At 43.2% G+C, this 16,979-nt stretch overlaps 1 protein-coding gene across 4 annotated transcripts in view; it reads right to left on the bottom strand.

The window, feature by feature from the left end:
- The window catches only part of POR (cytochrome p450 oxidoreductase), a 532,686-nt gene that overhangs the window by 165,276 nt on the left and 350,431 nt on the right, over positions 1-16,979 (bottom strand). For all 4 annotated transcript variants that reach the window (XM_086954766.1, XM_086954764.1, XM_086954765.1 and 1 more), the window contains 2 exons: positions 10,492-10,616; positions 1,349-1,438 (listed from right to left, as the gene is read on the bottom strand). In XM_086954766.1, the coding sequence (XP_086810892.1) occupies positions 1,349-1,438; positions 10,492-10,616 (215 nt within the window). The remainder of the gene's footprint in view (positions 1-1,348; positions 1,439-10,491; positions 10,617-16,979) is intronic.

Below are 16,979 nucleotides of genomic sequence, written 5' to 3'. Positions count from 1 at the left end.
AAAAAAAAACGTTTGTGACATAAGCTTAACATCTAGTATATGGATGTCATTAATGTCAAAATTCTATGGATGGCTCCCACTCCAAAAGTCACAAGGCATGCAACTTTTAAGTCAGTTTCTTTAATCTGTCTCCTTCCCCACTCTTAAATGCAGAACAATTCGACAAATTGTTGAGAACAGGGTGTTGATTCCTAACTTGGGACTTTTTTAAATGCTACAAGTGGCTACCTCACATTGAGTGGTGGAGATGAGTAAGTGTGCATTTTTCTGTTGGCTACAGCATCCACCAGGAAGTATGTTACTGAAGACATTTAACTTGTTCTTCTGCTGGATACTTATAACTGCATACAGACCTCCTTTAGAATAGATACCATAACGGTACTTCAGAAAAAGGTGGAGGGCTCTTGGAAGTGGATCCAGACTATCACTTCTGCTTTATTCAGTAAAACTTCAGACGGCTAAATGAAATCCATTCTGCTATGTCCTTAAAACCGGATTCCAGCTGATCAGAGGTAGATAATATGTTAGGTGTGAGGTAGATGACAATCTGTGTGTCGTCTGCATATGATACTATTGTGAGGTCATGAGATAGCACAATCTCCGCCATGGGGCGTACATATAGATTAAATAACATAGGACTCAGAGACAATCCGTGCAGTACACCTTTTAATGGCTTCTCAAAATCCTGAAAACGTTTTCACTCTAGAAACAATGCAAGCCAGTTCAAAGCAAGATTGACAACACCTGACTGCTTCGGCCTTTGAAGTAAGACCGGATGTTATACAGTGTCAGAGGCTGCATTCACATCCAGCAATATTACTGCAGCTGAGCCTCCCTGATCACAGTTTTTCTGTGACACCTAATAACGCTATTTCTGTCCTAATAACGCTGTTTCTGCCCAATATCCCGGCCTGAAACCCATCTGAGCAAAATGGAACCAACCACATTGTTCCAAAAATAATGCTAGCTGATTGTTGATGTGTTTTTTTTTTTAAGATAGATAGAAAAAGAAGAGCATTTACAAATTGGTATATTGAGAGGAGTAAAGACACAACCTAAAAGATTCCTAGCTAATTATAGCCGATAACTTCTGGATTTATTATATCTGTTTGGTAATGCCGGCAGTATTTTCGGAGCCAGGTTTCTGTAAGAAATACTGCCTGAAGCTCCTCCTCACATAGTAAACAGATTTAACTTATGCCTTGGCAAAGATCTAAAATGGTCAAGGAACATTTAAATCCCTACACCGAGCAAGCTGGTCATCAAATTTGATAGTCATAGTACTGGTGGTCCTGGGACAACAGCGGCAAACAACGGTAGTCACACATGATGTGTAAGCTGCTCTCACCTGGATTCCTCTCCTGTTGCCTCCACACCAAAATGTTCACAGACTGCCGGCCAGAATTGTTCCCGCCAAGTGATGAAGTCTTCTTCTAAGCTGTGGAAAGAGGACAACGGAAAGAGGAAATTAGGAAGTGAGAAGGAAAAATAACTTGGCTGGGTATGCAAAATCCAACTAGAGTTTAATGCAGTTGGGCACTGTTAAGAGCGAATTCTGGAACATATACAGGGATAAAATGAAACTGTTTCATTTCAAAACACTCAAAATATTTCTGTCTTCGAAATCTGTAGATGTAATCCAGCACAATCTTGCAACCCAAGATGAGCAGGAATTGTGCTTCGAGTGGGTACTTGTATCTCTGGAAATGTGAGATCAGATGGAAATTAACTTAAATTCCAAATAAGGACATACTTCCATTCTAGCTATGGTTTAACAGCGTCATACTGCCTCTAAAATGGTAGTAGACATGAACCCACTGAAAAAAGTATTTACCTAAGAACGTACCAACCATGTACACATCACATTCTCTGCAGTGAAAGCCTTAACGTCATAATCTTTGATACTGCTGCATGCATCTCACTTAAAGTATTTCCACTGAGGAAAATGGAACAGTGACATTGCAATGGTCATGTAGTTATGATGCTTGGATTTCCTCTACATTCCAATAAGCATGCAGCATGATCTCCTACGAAAAGTTCCACTGCTACGGGTTTCAATTGCCTGCTGGAAAGTGTCCATGTCATGGAGAGGGAATGCTCAGAAGAGAGAATATTAATAGGAAAAGGGTTGTTTTTTATTTAATTACGCTTTTCTAACATATATATCGTAACATATAAATCTCATTATATAAAAGTGTTTAACATAACACAATTCTCAGAGTTTTGCTTTTCTCTTCTTAGCAGAATGCACTATGTTTAAAGGTGTGGTGGGAGATGGTTATCCTCGAGGACCATAGACCTGGAGGGGTTTCCCAAGCTGAAGAAACTGAACACTGAAGGACTCAAAAACTGGACCACTTGAAGGACAACTAGACTCAGCCACCGGTGGGCAGGTTCCCAAGGGCTTAATCGGCTTCATCCTGTAGGCCCAGGAGGTAGCTGGGGAATACTCTTCAGTGAAATCGTAAACAGGAGATATGGCTGGTCATTACTATCAGTTTTTCAATTTAGTGGGTGACAAAGGTTCAAAGCCAGCTTCACGGAGTGGGTACTGGTCCTGCCACCAATCTTGCACTTAACTAGTTACAAATCACCTCTGTTTTACTTTATCTCCCTTTTTGTCAATCATAAAAGATTTGCTTAAGTGTTTAAGCCAAGATATGAAGTAGGGTTCCAGGTACCAAGCGCTGCAACTTAACCAATAGTCAATTTCCTGAAGGAGCAGCTAGATATTACAGGGCAAAGTCATGAATATATATATATTTTTTTAAACTGAATAATAAATGTGCATGGTTGATCATTGGTATATTGTACCAGAATTCCAGGAAGCAAAGATGGCATTTTAGTTTTTTTAGGAGCTGCTGTAAAGTAGTGTGGAAGATAAAAAAGAAAGATGGTACAGCACAGTACTGTAGTTTGACTAGGGATTTCATGAGGCTCACACCCACATTGAGGTTATGGTGAAGCGGGATCTTAATGACAACGAGAATATTATCAGGATCAGCCAGATCAAATTTAAGATTGATAAAAAATCTGCTTTCGCTGTAATCACTTTATTCCCGTGTAGCTAAAGCGGATGTATGACGTTACAACGCATGCTTTTACCACGCATGCCTTTACAACGTGGTTTTTACAACACATGCCTTTACAACGCATAGTGCTTTGGGGCGCTGGATAGTGAATAGTTTAATTTACTATTCCAACTCCAGTCCCCGTGGATAGTAAGGAAGGTGTTGGATAGTAAATTAAACCTATTCCCTATCCTAGAGCACCCCCAGCGCAATGCGTTGTAATGGTTTGCGTTGTAAAAGTTGCGTCGTAAAGGCACTGCGTGGTAAAAGTTGCGTTGTAAAGGATGTTTCCCAGCTAAAGCTAGACAGCAAATGCACCTGGAAATTAAACTACTTTTAAAGAAAGGTAATAATATCTTCAAATCTTTAAATGATTGAATAACTTGTCCTTAATCATTCAGGCAAAATTGTATACATAATCAATATTATGGGTAAATCAAACCGACATGCTGTAGGGGTTGGCGGGATAAGAAACACTTGACAGAGAAATTCACCCCAGAGATGCCAAATGACAGAGATGAAATGCAGCAAGGAGGCATACATGTTGTTCATTTGGAATCTTGGCTTATGTTTCTCAAAATATAGCACATATTCCTGAATCAGAGAAGAAAACAACTATGCTTTAAAGATAGTACATTAGGAAGCCTGTAAGTAGACATTTCAATACTCATAACAGTATTTACAAGTTAATCAAAAGGAAAATGTGCATAAATTAAGAATTATGTTACTTACCCAGCAAGTATCTGTTATTTGCATGTAGTGCTGTAGATTTACATGCTGTGCATAAGTCCGCTATAGTGTGTTGGGCTCGGAAAATTACAAGTTGTTTTTCTTAGAGGAAGTTGTTTGAGTCACAAGATCGTTTGATACCTACCTGTGGTGATAGTGTGCAAGGGCATGGACTCCATCTATTGATTGTTTTGCCGCAGGTGGGTGAGAATCGAGTAGTAGTATGTACTGGTAATGTGATGTCCATGCAATTAATGTGAATTAGTGTAAATAAACTGCAACCCTCACAGGTTTCCGGGGCACATGTAAATCTACAGCACTACATGCCAAGACAGATGCTTACAGGGTACGTAGCAATCAGTTTGAGGCATGTGTGCTGTGGATTCACATGCTGTGCATTAATTGTAAGGCAGATCCTCTCCCAAATCGGTGGTCATCTGGTAGGGGTAGCAGTTGTTTGAAAAAGAGTCCTTAGTAACTGCTTAGCCAACATTGGCTTGTCGACATGCAAATACATCCACACAATAAGGTTTTGTGAAGGGGTGTGGACCATGTTGCTGCTTTGCAAATGTCAGAACGGGGAATGTTGCCTAAAAATGCCATAGAAAGCCTCTATTTTATGAGTAGCGTGAGCTTTAGGGGTTCCAATTAAAAGTATTTTAGCTTTAGCATAACAAGTTTGGATACATTTTACTAGCCATCTTGAAATCCCAATCTTTGAGATAGGATTTCAAGTGTGAGTAGGTGAAAAAGTATTAAATAGTTGCATCGTTCAACTAATAGTCTACGTTCTGTCTATGCAGTACATTATAGCTCACTTGAAATCCAGGGTATGCAAGGCTCTTTCTGCAACAGGCCCTGGTTGTGGAAATAAAACAGATAACTAAATTGTTTGATTAATGTGAAAAGGAGAAAATACTTTAGGTAGAAACTTTGGATTTGTCTGAAGGACTAATTTGTCTCTGTGCAGTTGGAGAATGGTTCTTCTAAAGTTAATGCCTGGATCTCACTTGCATGCCTAAGCGAAGTGAAAGCTACTAGAAATGCAACTTTCAAGATAAATATTGCATTTGGCAGGAGTGAGTGGTTCAAATGGAGGTCTTATGAGTCTTGTTAGTACAATATAAGGATTCCTAGTTGGTGCAGGTGGAACCCTAGGTGGAACGACTATTAAGTCCTTCCGTAAACGCCTTAATCACAGGTATCCTGAATAAAGACAAGTATTGTCTATTTTGTAAGTAAGCTGCAATGGCTGCTAGGTGTAAGCGTATTGAGGTATATGCTAGACCAGGATTTTGGAGATGCTACAAATATAAAAAGATAGTCTGTATTTATGCATGTAGAGAGTTAACTTTTTTCTGCTGGCAGTATAGAATAAATCTTTTCCATTTGGCAGCATAGCATTGCCTGGTTGTAGGTTTATGCGCTTATTTAAGAATATCCATAGATTATTGAAATAAATGTAAGTATCCAAATTCTATGACTTCAGGAGCCAAATTGCAAGGTTCATCTCCTTGGGATCGGGGTGTCTTATTGCGACCTGGTTTTTCTGTTCGCAGGTACGGGTTGATGGGAAGCTTCTTGTGTGGGACTAGCGAGAGGTTTAGTAGTGTTGTCAACCATGGTTGATGCACCCATGTTAGAGCTACTAGAATTAGGGTAAGGGAGGTCTGCTGATGTTTCCTGACCACTAATGGAAGTAGCAGGAAGGTGGAAAAGACCAGTTCATCCATAGGGGATTGCCTTTTGATAGGGGGACTGGGAACCTAGATGAGAAGTTAGGGCATTTTGCGTTTTCTGGGGTTGCAAACAGTTATATTTGTGGGAACCCCCATTTTTGAAAGTACAGTAGGGGAACTTTGGGTTGATGTTCCCATTTGTGTAATGGTTTTTTGTAATAGTTACTGCGCCCTGCTGAGCAGGTCTACAACTTGTTTGCTTGTCCCTGGTACATGTTCTGCCAGATTGTGAATATTGTGATGTATGCTATGCGCCAAATGATTTGGGCTAAGCGAGATAACTACAGAGAGTGTGTCCCCCCTTCTTACCCGTTTTTGCAGATAGTACATTTGTCATATTGTCTGTTCGTATTAAGATAACTTTGTGCAGTAGGTTAGGCAGGAACACTCAATGCTAGGTGAACAGTATGAAGCTCTAGGCAACTGATATGTACACTCCAGTGTTGGGAGTCCCATACACCCTGAATTGTTAAATCTTGAAGGAGAGCTCCCCAACCTGTTAGGGACGTGACCATCTGTGAGAATGACTTGGGGAACTGAGTCTAGAAACAGCAGCCCTTTATATATTATTTTTGCATTCTACCACTTCAGAGAGCGATGTGTGCGGATTGTGTAGTTGACCCTGTGACCTTGTCTGTTGACATGAGAGGCATTCTTGCAGCGGTCTCATATATAATCGGGCATGTGGAACTGTTGACATTCAGGGTGCCATCATGCCCAAGTCTCATGACCAATTTGACATTTACTTGGGAGTGAGGTGTAAGGTGTTGGATTAGTGATACAACGTTCTGTATTTGGGTATGCTAGGCCCAAATGAGCGTAGAGTATACCTCCTAAAATATAGCTGTATTGGAGATGTTTGAAGGTGGGAATTTTGCATATTGATGGTAAACCCAAGTTGATGTAATAGGGTGAGTTTGTTGTATATGCGGTTTGCATTGTTGGGAGCGGTTTGCCTTTATCAACCAATCGTCCAGGTAAGGAAACTCATGGAAAGTTTGCCTGCGCAAATGCGCTGCTACTACTGCTAGGCATTTTGTGAATACCCTTGGTGTGGTGGTACTCCAAAGGGATGAGCTCTGAATTGATAATGGTTTCCTTGGAAGAGAAACCATAGGTATTTTCTGTGTGATGGGTATGTGGAAATATGCATCTTTCAGATCCAGAGCTGCCATGAAGTTGCCTTTTTGTAGTAGTTGATCTACTTCCTGAAGAGTGACCATGTGGTAGTGTTCTGATATGATATAATGACTGAGTGGTCTGAGATCCAGAAAGGGTCGTAGTGAGCTGTCTTTTTTAGGAATAAGGAAGCATAGTAAGTATACTGCTGTTCCGTGCTATTGTCTTTGGACTGGTTCTATAGCTCCTTTGAGTAATAGAACTGACATCTTGTGTTGTAGTAGAGACTGATGCAGACAGTTTGTGTTTATGAGGTGGAATATTTGGAGGATTTGTGATTAGCTCCAGACAATAACCATGTTGGATACTGTCCAACACTCACTGATCTGAAGTAATTTTTGTCCACAGCAGTAAAAGGTTTTGAAGATATCCCCCGACACGTGTTTAATGGTCGGGGGAATGGTAGCACGTCATTGCTTGGTGTTTGTATTTGTGGTTATGGTATTATTTCTGCGACCTTTGAAGTAATTTCCCCTGTAAGATCCTCTATAAAAGATTTTACCAGTTGAGGATTGTGCTTGATTTTTATAGACAGAGCCTGAGGTGTTAGTTGAGGCAGATCTAGCGCCCTGTTTCTAATTGGGCCTACGAAAGGTTCCTCGATATGTGGAAGCTTGCAAAGCTCCCATTGATTTGGCGACCTCAATGCCCTTTTTCATTTTCTCAAGCGCTGCGTCCACTTGAGGACCAAAGAGGTGCTCTTAGTCAAAGGGGAGATTAAGAATTGTTTGTTGCACTTCAGGTTATAAACCAGAGACACACAGCCAAGCATTTCTACATAAAAGGACACTGTTTTTAAACCTCTGACTACAGTGTCTGCAGAGTCTAGTGCGCATTAAATTGATTGTTAGGAATTAGTTTTCCCTCATTAACAATTTCGAAACCCCTCTTTTTATATTGTTCTTGAGATGTTGGAGGAGCTCCTCCATCTTGTCCCAATGAGCCTGTCGTATCTGGCTAAAACAGCCTGGCTTTTAGCTACACGCCATTGATTGGCAGATTGTGCTGCTATTCTTTTCCCAGAGGCATCAAAGAATTTGGATTCTTTCTCTGGAAGAGGTACATCCTCAGTCGATTGGGAGTTTGCTCATTTGTGTGCATTGGTCACTACTTGTAAGTCTGGTGTTAATTGTCCCCTGATGCATATCGGATCAGAAGGTGCAGCTTTGTACTTTTTGTCCACTCTTGGTGAAATAATGTGTGCCTTGACAGGGTCTTTAACAATGTTGTCTACATGACATAACATTCCTTTAAGGACTGGTAAATATTGTGACCCACTGAGCAGCGGATACTGTTTAAAAAAGGAAGTCATCTTCCACAGGGTCTTAATGTAAAGGCACATTAAGAAAAGTTGCAGCTCTGGCTATTAAATACGGATAGGCAGAGGCAACATATGGTAGTGATGGACATGTGGGGTAAAGATCTGGGCATGTATCCCCTTGTGGCTCTATGTCATACATTCCAAGAATCCCCAGGATGTGTCCCCTCAGGTATATCATTCTCATCAATTATAGGGGAAGGAGGAGACATGGTCACCCTTAGAATGTTGTGGTGAATCAGGTGGCGGATTGGCTGTTGGTGGTGGGTTGGTGAGGTAGCTATGGGAATATGCAAAGGGATTGTATCAATGTCTTCTTCTTTCTAGAAGTTTGTAGAGGAATGTCTATAGCAGCTTCGAAAGCTATTTGTCTTTGAGATAATAGAGTCTTTACTGGTTGAAGAATTATCTTGGCTCCGGGTTGAATTTGCAGTGTTTTCTGTTTCGGATCAAGTCGTATCTTCATAACATCGAGGATTGGTTCAGGTGGAGTTTTCGGTCCGAACGTGAAGCATTTCAAAGCTAAAGAATGTTTTTATTTCGGTGCAGGCGTGGTCGGAACCAAACCACCATGACCCATGTCTTTTGGAACAGAGGATGATGTTTGGTGAACTGTCGCATTAGACTTGGAGGAAGTGGAGGCCCCTGACATAGGTCGAACTTTTGGTGGTGATCCAGAGGGTGGATAATCCAAATCTTTATGCTGATCGCGACATGGGATTTTTGCAGTGGCGGACCAGAAGCAGTTTTTTTGGGATGGAACAGATTTTTTTTAGTTTTGGGATAGGGAGAGTTGTACTCGCGGTCTGATGTTTTTGAGCCGAATTGAGACTGGCTGAATCTTGTTCTATGTCGGAACTGGAATTGGAATCATGGATGGACAATGATTCCTCTTGAGCTGCTGAGGCTTACTCTTGTCAACCGAAGAAGTCCAGAGAGTCGTCTGCCGGTCTAAGCATAATTTCTTGCCTGTCTACGCAGCACTTCAAGTCATCGGGCAGGTCGTTCTCGGAATGTGTCTTTTTGGACCAAAAAGTTCTGCAGGCCTCACTGTTTTCCTCTCGATGATCGGTCAAGAGGCATAAATTGCAAACAGAATGCTGGTCGGTGTGAGGATACTTTGAGCAGCAATTAGGACAGAAACAGAACGGAGTACGTTCCATTAGCAGTTCCTTCTTGAAGATTTCTTTAGCAGTTCCTTCTTGAAGATTTCTTTGGAAGTTGAAGAGGCCCAACCGGGTGTGGCGCATAGGCCGTGGAAGGGAGTCAAAGACCTCGACGTGCAAATATGTATTTGCTCGCAAAACAAGTGTAGTAATGCGATCAAGACAATGTCGATTTGAACTCCTTGTTAGTAAACCGAAGGAGGCTGGAGAGTATTTCGAACCGGAGCACAAGAGGTAACATCTGAACCAGTCAGCGGAAAAAACAATCTAAAGATGGAGTCGATACCCATGCGTACTACCACCAAAGGGAGGAGTCACACAATCTTGTGACTCGAACAACTTCCTTGAATAAAAACAACTTGTAACCATCCAAGCCCAACACTAGATAGTGGACTTATGCACAGCATGTGTAGCTACAACACACATGCCTCAAACTTACATTTCCACAATGCCTTGATCTTGATTAAGCCTAGTCAAACCCGCCTGTCTTGGACATTAATACCCCAAAATGCCAGGAATAGCTGAAGTGACACACCATATCCTCGTGTCACTAATGACATTGCTGTTCAACTCTGGTCCCTCCCTTCCATTTGCTGCTGCTACGGTGCTAGGGCATGGATGAGAAGTAGGAACTGCACAAAGTAAATCAGGATTGCAGAACCCTACTACCTTTCAGTTCCTGCTCCTGTCTTCTTGACTGTAATGAGTGGAAGCAGCTGTTACCCTTGGTTAGCCCTCATTGACGTACATTCGGCCCACCCCTCGACTACTACCTCTCTTCTAGCTACTGGGTTTAAATAAAAAGCATAGAAAGAATTTAAGTGGCTGGCATATGTCTATCCGCTTTCTTTTCCTCATTCTCCATGACACAAGGCAGACTTAAGCACATTTTAGAAATGCAACCATCCACACTATATTGGTATGTGCTCTCTCACAGACGTGAATGAAGCTGCAACAACAGTAACCTACAATTGTACATTCCAGCAGAAAGTTTAAATTATGATCCCCAGCACAGAAGTTATCCTGGACCAGAGAAGCCTCTGCAGGTTTCTGATGCACAAGCACAAATCAATACTTCTTTCTTTGTGCTGACTCTGTTGGACATTTTCCATTAACTACCAAGGAGAAAGTGTGTGACCAGAATACAAAGCACAGAACATACAAAGTTGAATATGCCTCCATTCAATACTGAACTGGTGGTTATGGGGAAAGATAAGGGAGATTCTGGTCTCAGCTGAGAAATATTAGTTTTCACTTTTTTCCCCAAGAAAGGGGTGAAAAACACTCACTTTCCATCGTCGTCTCCCATGCCCAGCTCAAATATGCGCTCTCCTCCAAGCTCCTCCAGCCGCTTGTCCACATACTTTCCCATGGCATTAAAGTGCTCATAAGTCTTGTTCCCAAGGCCAAAGACCTGATCAATTAAAGACATAGCATCATTAGTATCTTAAAACAAAACAATCAACATTTCGGAATCCCCAACCGCCGCTGAATGTGGATATTGAAGTGAAGTTTACCAAAACAATAAATACAAATTTTTACGTTCCTTTTCACAGACCGAAACATCAGAAAAGCTACAGAAACTGCCTGACCCATTAATACTGCTGAAATATCCAAGCCATAAACTTCAGAATGACAAACAAAACAAGAGTTGACCTCTAAGATAAAGCAGCAATGACCACATATGAAAGGAGGTTTGAAAGTCTGCTAAAGCACTCATGCGGCAAATATCTATTGGTGAGATAGAAATAAAATAACCAATGGAAAAGATACTTACCTACTGCACTAGTTTATATATATATATATATATATATATATATATATATATATATATATATATATATATATATATATATATATATATATATATATATATATATATATATATATATATAGGCATACTTTCGAAATTCAGGTCTTCACATTTGACACTTGTTGAAGACTTAGGAACATTTTAAACATGTTTTACTTGGGTTAGCCTTACTAAATAATTAGTAAGCCCCTCAAGTAGATCTCCTAATACTGTAAACATTCTTAAAATGTCGAATGAGATGTTCTCTACAATTATATCCTATGAAAAGGTAGAAAGTAGTAACTTGAGATGAGAGGCCAATAAAGCTACAAAGAGTTTTTTTCAAGACAGCTCAGCCAACCTGGGAGTCTGCTCGAACACTCAATGATATTTTACACGTTATGGACACATTGCATGGTTGCTTCTGTCGAAGCCGTGCCTCTAACTGTGAGCTCTTTTACACTCTGCAAAAATTATGACTGGGCAAATGATAATGCTAAATACAAGTCACATACTTTTTAGAGATTCCTTACCTAGGAATAGTGGTCTGCCGAAAAAAATAAAATGCTCCAAAAATAAAAACACGCAAACTAGATAGAAATACAGTTCTCTCAAGTATTAAAACAAAAACAGACCACGTCCTCTCAACATCAAATAAATCTCACTCGAACACGGCAGGTGCTTCAACCCAAGATAAATCTCCAAATTGCATTGTACAAGCAAACGTACTGAAAATAACCACATGGCCATTAACAATCTAAACCACATCTACCAATTCAGACTGCGACAGAAGTAGTGTTATTTTACTTAGTACAGACACATGATCCAAACAATTGCATATATCGATACCTGCCTGAAGGTATAGGTGGATTTCTTAGCAGCAGACTTATTATTCAACTTGTATCCTACATGGTCTCCTAGTTTGAAGATTCTGCAATGCTTTATTACTTTCCTCCAAAAGGGAAGGAAGCTATTTGGAAAAACGTACTGCCGCACATATTTCCACCTCATGTGGGGTCATACAAAGACCAACAATCACACCCCTGTTGGATTTTAAAACTTGAGGCTACAGCGTGGCATAGAATCCAATACAACTGACACATATCATCAGTATGTGGAGGACACCAAGCAATACACTGCGCTCCTGATTTAGAGCGGACTAACCCAACGCTCGGCTATCTTGTAAATTATGAACCCCAGCACAGAAGTTATCCTGGACCAGAGAAGCCTCTGCAGGTTTCTGATGCACAAGCACAAATCAATACTTCTTTCTTTGTGCTGACTCTGTTGGACATTTTCCATTATCTACCAAGGAGAAGGTGTGTGACCAGAATACTGGTTTCATCTCCAGCACAGTAAATCCAACAAGGTACAATCTTACATATAATAACTTATAGAACCCAACGAAAACACAAACTGCCCTCATCTGCATAAACAAGTATACACTGATTAACACCTGCACAACCGCAAACTAAAATGCCATACAAAGAAAGGAAAGTGAAAGGGAATGAGTCACATTTATTTCTTCCTGAAGGGGCCAACATAATACATCTTTGTCATTCAAGTTTGAAGCAAGACAGGCTTGTTTATGATTGGTCTGCTTGAGTTTTGTCGTTTAGGGGTGTCACAAATCGTTTTTTTCCTTCCTTTTCTTTCTTTCCCATTACCCAGGAGGTGAGCCATTTTTCTTCAATATGTCATGATTGTCCCTATATTCCCAAAAGTACCTCCTCTGTGCCTGGGCCAGCAATTTGTTATGGGTGCCTCCATTAGCAAGGGAACCCACTTCATACCAAAACTTACATACATAATGTGCCATTGCCAGAATTTTAACATTAATGACATCCATATACTATCTATATGTTAAGCTTATGTCACAAACTTTTTTTTTTAAACTTTATTTATCATGTTTTACAGGTTTCATCTCCAGCACAGTAAATCCAACAAGGTACAATCTTACATCGTAAGTGCTCTTGCCATAAAAAAAAAAAATCTAAAAAAAAAATCATCACAGCAATATTATCAAACAGTCATTTGCATAATAGTTATGAGGATAATGTGGTCCCCAACAGTCCCTTGTGTAGTCACTGTGTCGTTGCCTGCCACATAAGCTTTATTGAACTCCATTAAACTCCCTGAACCCCCCCTCCCATCCCCCCACCCTAACCTTCAACTTCACCCTGTCCCTTATCCCCCCCCCCTCCACCTCCCCCTGCCGAGATTTAAACCCTCCCCTGTGTGGTCTGTGTTCCTTACGTTTGATTCAACAGGAATAATTAAAAACTTTAAACCTCGGGTCTCTGCAACTAGTTCCTCATAGTAGGTCACCTGGTGTTGTGATGTCTTGAGGTCGAATCTCTTCTTGTCCCAAATCTACCAGTTCCGGGCTAATTTGCGTCGGAGGGGTATCCAACCCCACCAGCTCTTGGATCATGAACTCACCTTTGGGGTCCTGAGGGATTAAGCCCAGGAGGCAGGTCCAACTCTACTACCCATCCCGACACCTTCACCAAAACCTCCAGGACCGACACCCAGTATGTTTGGAGAATCGGACAAACCCATACCATATGCACAAAGTCTGCCACTGGGCTGCGGCATCTCAGGCAGTGTGCATCCCTGGTGTTGTCTATGGTCTGGAGGCGCCTAGGGGAAAGGTAGGTCATATGTATAATATTGTACTGAATTAATTTGAATCGGTTGCTAACGGACACCTTCCTCACACTTTCATGAATTTTTTCCCATTCACAGGAAGTTATCTCTTGTGAACACGCCCGCTGCCACCTATCCTCTATTGTCAAGGGCCGCAATTTTTTATCCTCCCTTAAGGCCCAATAAAGGTGAGTTACCAACTTCTGAACCCCTGCCATTGCCAACATTGTGACCAGTATACGGGTGTGTGCCCGGGGAATGTTGGCCAAAGGTGCTGCGCGGTCGCCGCTATTTTTACGTATTAGAGGAATTGTCCCGGGCCAAGCTCAAAGAAGGTAACCGCCTCCTGATAGGTTATAAATTGGTCTTTCGGATACAGGTCCGCTAGCATCAGGTACCCTCCCCCCGTCCATTTATCTATGGACATGACCCGCGCAATCCGGGCAAAGGGTGGCAATACCCACAGATCTAAGTCCGGGGCGAAGGGTTTGCTGTGGAGGAGGCGTCGAGTCACCCGATCCCAGACTGCAGAAATCAACCGTGCCAGTGGGGGGGCATGATCCCGCTGTCCCCCCGACCGCCAAAGCATCGTCCCCAGTTGCTCATTTCCATACATCCCCTCCATTAAGGATCGTTCCCACGACGGGTCCGTATCCAGCCATGGGATCGCGTGTTGTATTTGTGAGGCAAAATAATACATCTCCAGGTGGGGAACTTCCAGCTCCCCATCTGCATTTTAGGACCTCCAAACTCACCCTGCATCTCTTCCCATTCCATAATAGGACAAGGAGAGAGTCCAGCTCTCGAAAAACCCGATGTGGTACCTCATAGAAGGACCCCTGCATAGTGTATAGACAACGTGGGAGGATCACCATTTTAATTAGGGCTATCTTGCCCATCAGGGAAAGCTTAAGTGTGTTCCAGAAGGCGATGCTTCCCTTTAGACCTCGGATTATCCGTCCTATGTTATGTTGGAAAAAAGTGGCTGAATTTCGGCTTATCCATACCCCCAGGTAGCGCAGTGTGTCATCCACCCACGGGAGTCCCATTTCTGGGCGCTGAACCCCTTCCCACTCTGCCTGCTCCCCAATCGCATACAACTGGAATTTTGCTTTGTTGACTGCCAAGCCGGAGGCGGCTGTAAACTGCGTTAGTGCGGCCATCAGGATCGGCAGTGAGTGCGTCGGCTGACGTAGGTAGATCAATGCGTCATCCGCATATAGGGACACCCCGTGTTCCGTCGCCCCTACTCGAATGCCCTGGTCTCCAAGTACCAAACCGAGGTGACATGCCAGCGGCTCCATTGCCAGGGCAAAGAGCAGGGGAGAGAGAGAGAGGGCACCCCTGGCGAGTACCCCTCAAAATGGGCATCTCATCCGAGACACATCTGCCTGTGCGGACTCTGGCCACCGGTCTGGCATAGAGCAGTTAAACCCACCTTACGAATCCTTCTCCCACTCCCAGTTTTAAAAGCACCGTCCATAAATAGGGCCAACTAACCGAATGCTTGTTCGATGTCAAGGAACACCAGTGTATTCTGCCCAGCCTGACCCTCCACGGTCTGCATAACGTGGGCCAAGCGGCGGATATTTCGCAAGGTGTTTCGGCCCGGAATAAACCCAGATTGGTCATCATTGACCAGGCGTCGAAGATATGGAAGGAGTCTAGAGGCGAGGACCTGACTGATTATTTTTAAATCCACATTTAACATGGATATGGGTCTATAGGATCCTGGGAGGGGATCCTTCCCCGGTTTGGGGATCATAGCTATTGTTGCTGCTCGCATGGAGTCCGGGAGCAAGCCCTGATCGTATGCCTCCGATGCCACCTCCAGGAGCTTCGGGACCAATACGTTATTGAAATCAGCAGTTCAGCTGCGAGGCCGTCCAACCCCGGGGATTTAGCCGTCTGTAGATGGGCTATCGCTGCACGTATTTCCACCACTCGGAGTGGCCTGCCTAAGTCCTCTTGACTCTCAGCATCGATACTTGGTAGTTGTACCCCTTCCAGATATAGTTCCATGTCCCCTATGCCCGCTAGGGGCTGGGATTCTGAGTACGTTCTAGATAGATGGGATCGGAACACCTCATTGATCGCCTGCTGAGTGAATACCAACTGGCCCAGGTCATCTCTCAACGCCAAGATCGGGTGAGGTTGAGTTTCTGCTCGAATCAAACGTGCCAGTAATCTCCCAGCCTTGTCGGCCTCTGTGTAACAACGTTTCCTACTGGCAGTCTTGTTAAATTTGCCAAGTGAGGCCCAAGTGTCTCCTAGGTGTTGTCGCGTGGCCGTCCATTCCGGCCTTTGCTCCTTAACAGAGGAGAAGTTTCTCTCTAGTTCTGCCAGACGGTCCTCGTGTCGCCTAAGCTCCCTTTCTAATACCCGCTTGACCCCTACTTCTGTGGAGAGGCAAATACCCCGGACAACCACCTTCATGGCGTCCCATTCAATCGCTTTGGTACTGGCCGACCCCCAGTTCACATCTAAATATGCCTCGAGTCCTTGCGAGATGGCCTCCCTGTATATGGGATCAGCTAAAGCCTCAATATTAAGCCTCCAGAGCGGGACCTTGGGCCGGGGTCCACCCACCAGGTATGTAAGCAAAAGCGGAGAGTGCTCCGATAGGTAGCGCGCCAAATAGTGAATGTCCTCCACCCGACCAGTGACCATGCCCTGGAGGAAGATATAGTCCAGTCTACTGTGGGTGTTGGCAGCGGGCGTGTAGCACGAGTATACCCGCCTAACCGGGTTACGATGCCTCCAAACATCTAACAGGTCATAGCTACGGAGCATCCGGGTCAGTGCTTCTCTCATTTTAAGCTTTGCTTCTAATTTGGGAGGGCACCTATCTAAATCACCATCCAGTGCACAATTAAAATCTCCAGCTATAAGAAGCTCCATGTTAGGGTCAATATCCAAATGTTCCAACACTCGACCTAAGAACTCACCATCATCCACATTCAGGGTGTACACATTCACCAGGCATACATTACGGCCATCCAGAGTGCCCCCCACTATAACAAATCTGCCCTCTGGTTCCATCTTTGAGCGCACAGCTTTAAGGGACCCCCGGAGCTACCCAAATAAGGGCCCCTTTGGCGGACCCAGAGTAAGAAGTAGCCAAGAACTGACCCCGCCACCTACGCTGGACACATTTACGGTAGTCCCCCCCAGAGGTGCGCCTCCTGAAGGAAAGCAATACGGACACTATAACGGCGAAGATAGGTGGCCACCCTTATTCGCTAGATCGTATTATTAAGCCCTCTGACATTCCATGTGATGAGCTTATATTTACATGCGTCACCTGTCATGGTAGCTGAGTGTTTGACAGAACGA

This window comes from Lissotriton vulgaris, chromosome 2_1 (assembly GCF_964263255.1).
Source record: "Lissotriton vulgaris chromosome 2_1, aLisVul1.2, whole genome shotgun sequence".
In the NCBI taxonomy this organism is placed as follows: domain Eukaryota; kingdom Metazoa; phylum Chordata; class Amphibia; order Caudata; family Salamandridae; genus Lissotriton; species Lissotriton vulgaris.
This window is presented reverse-complemented; position numbering and strand designations above follow the sequence as displayed.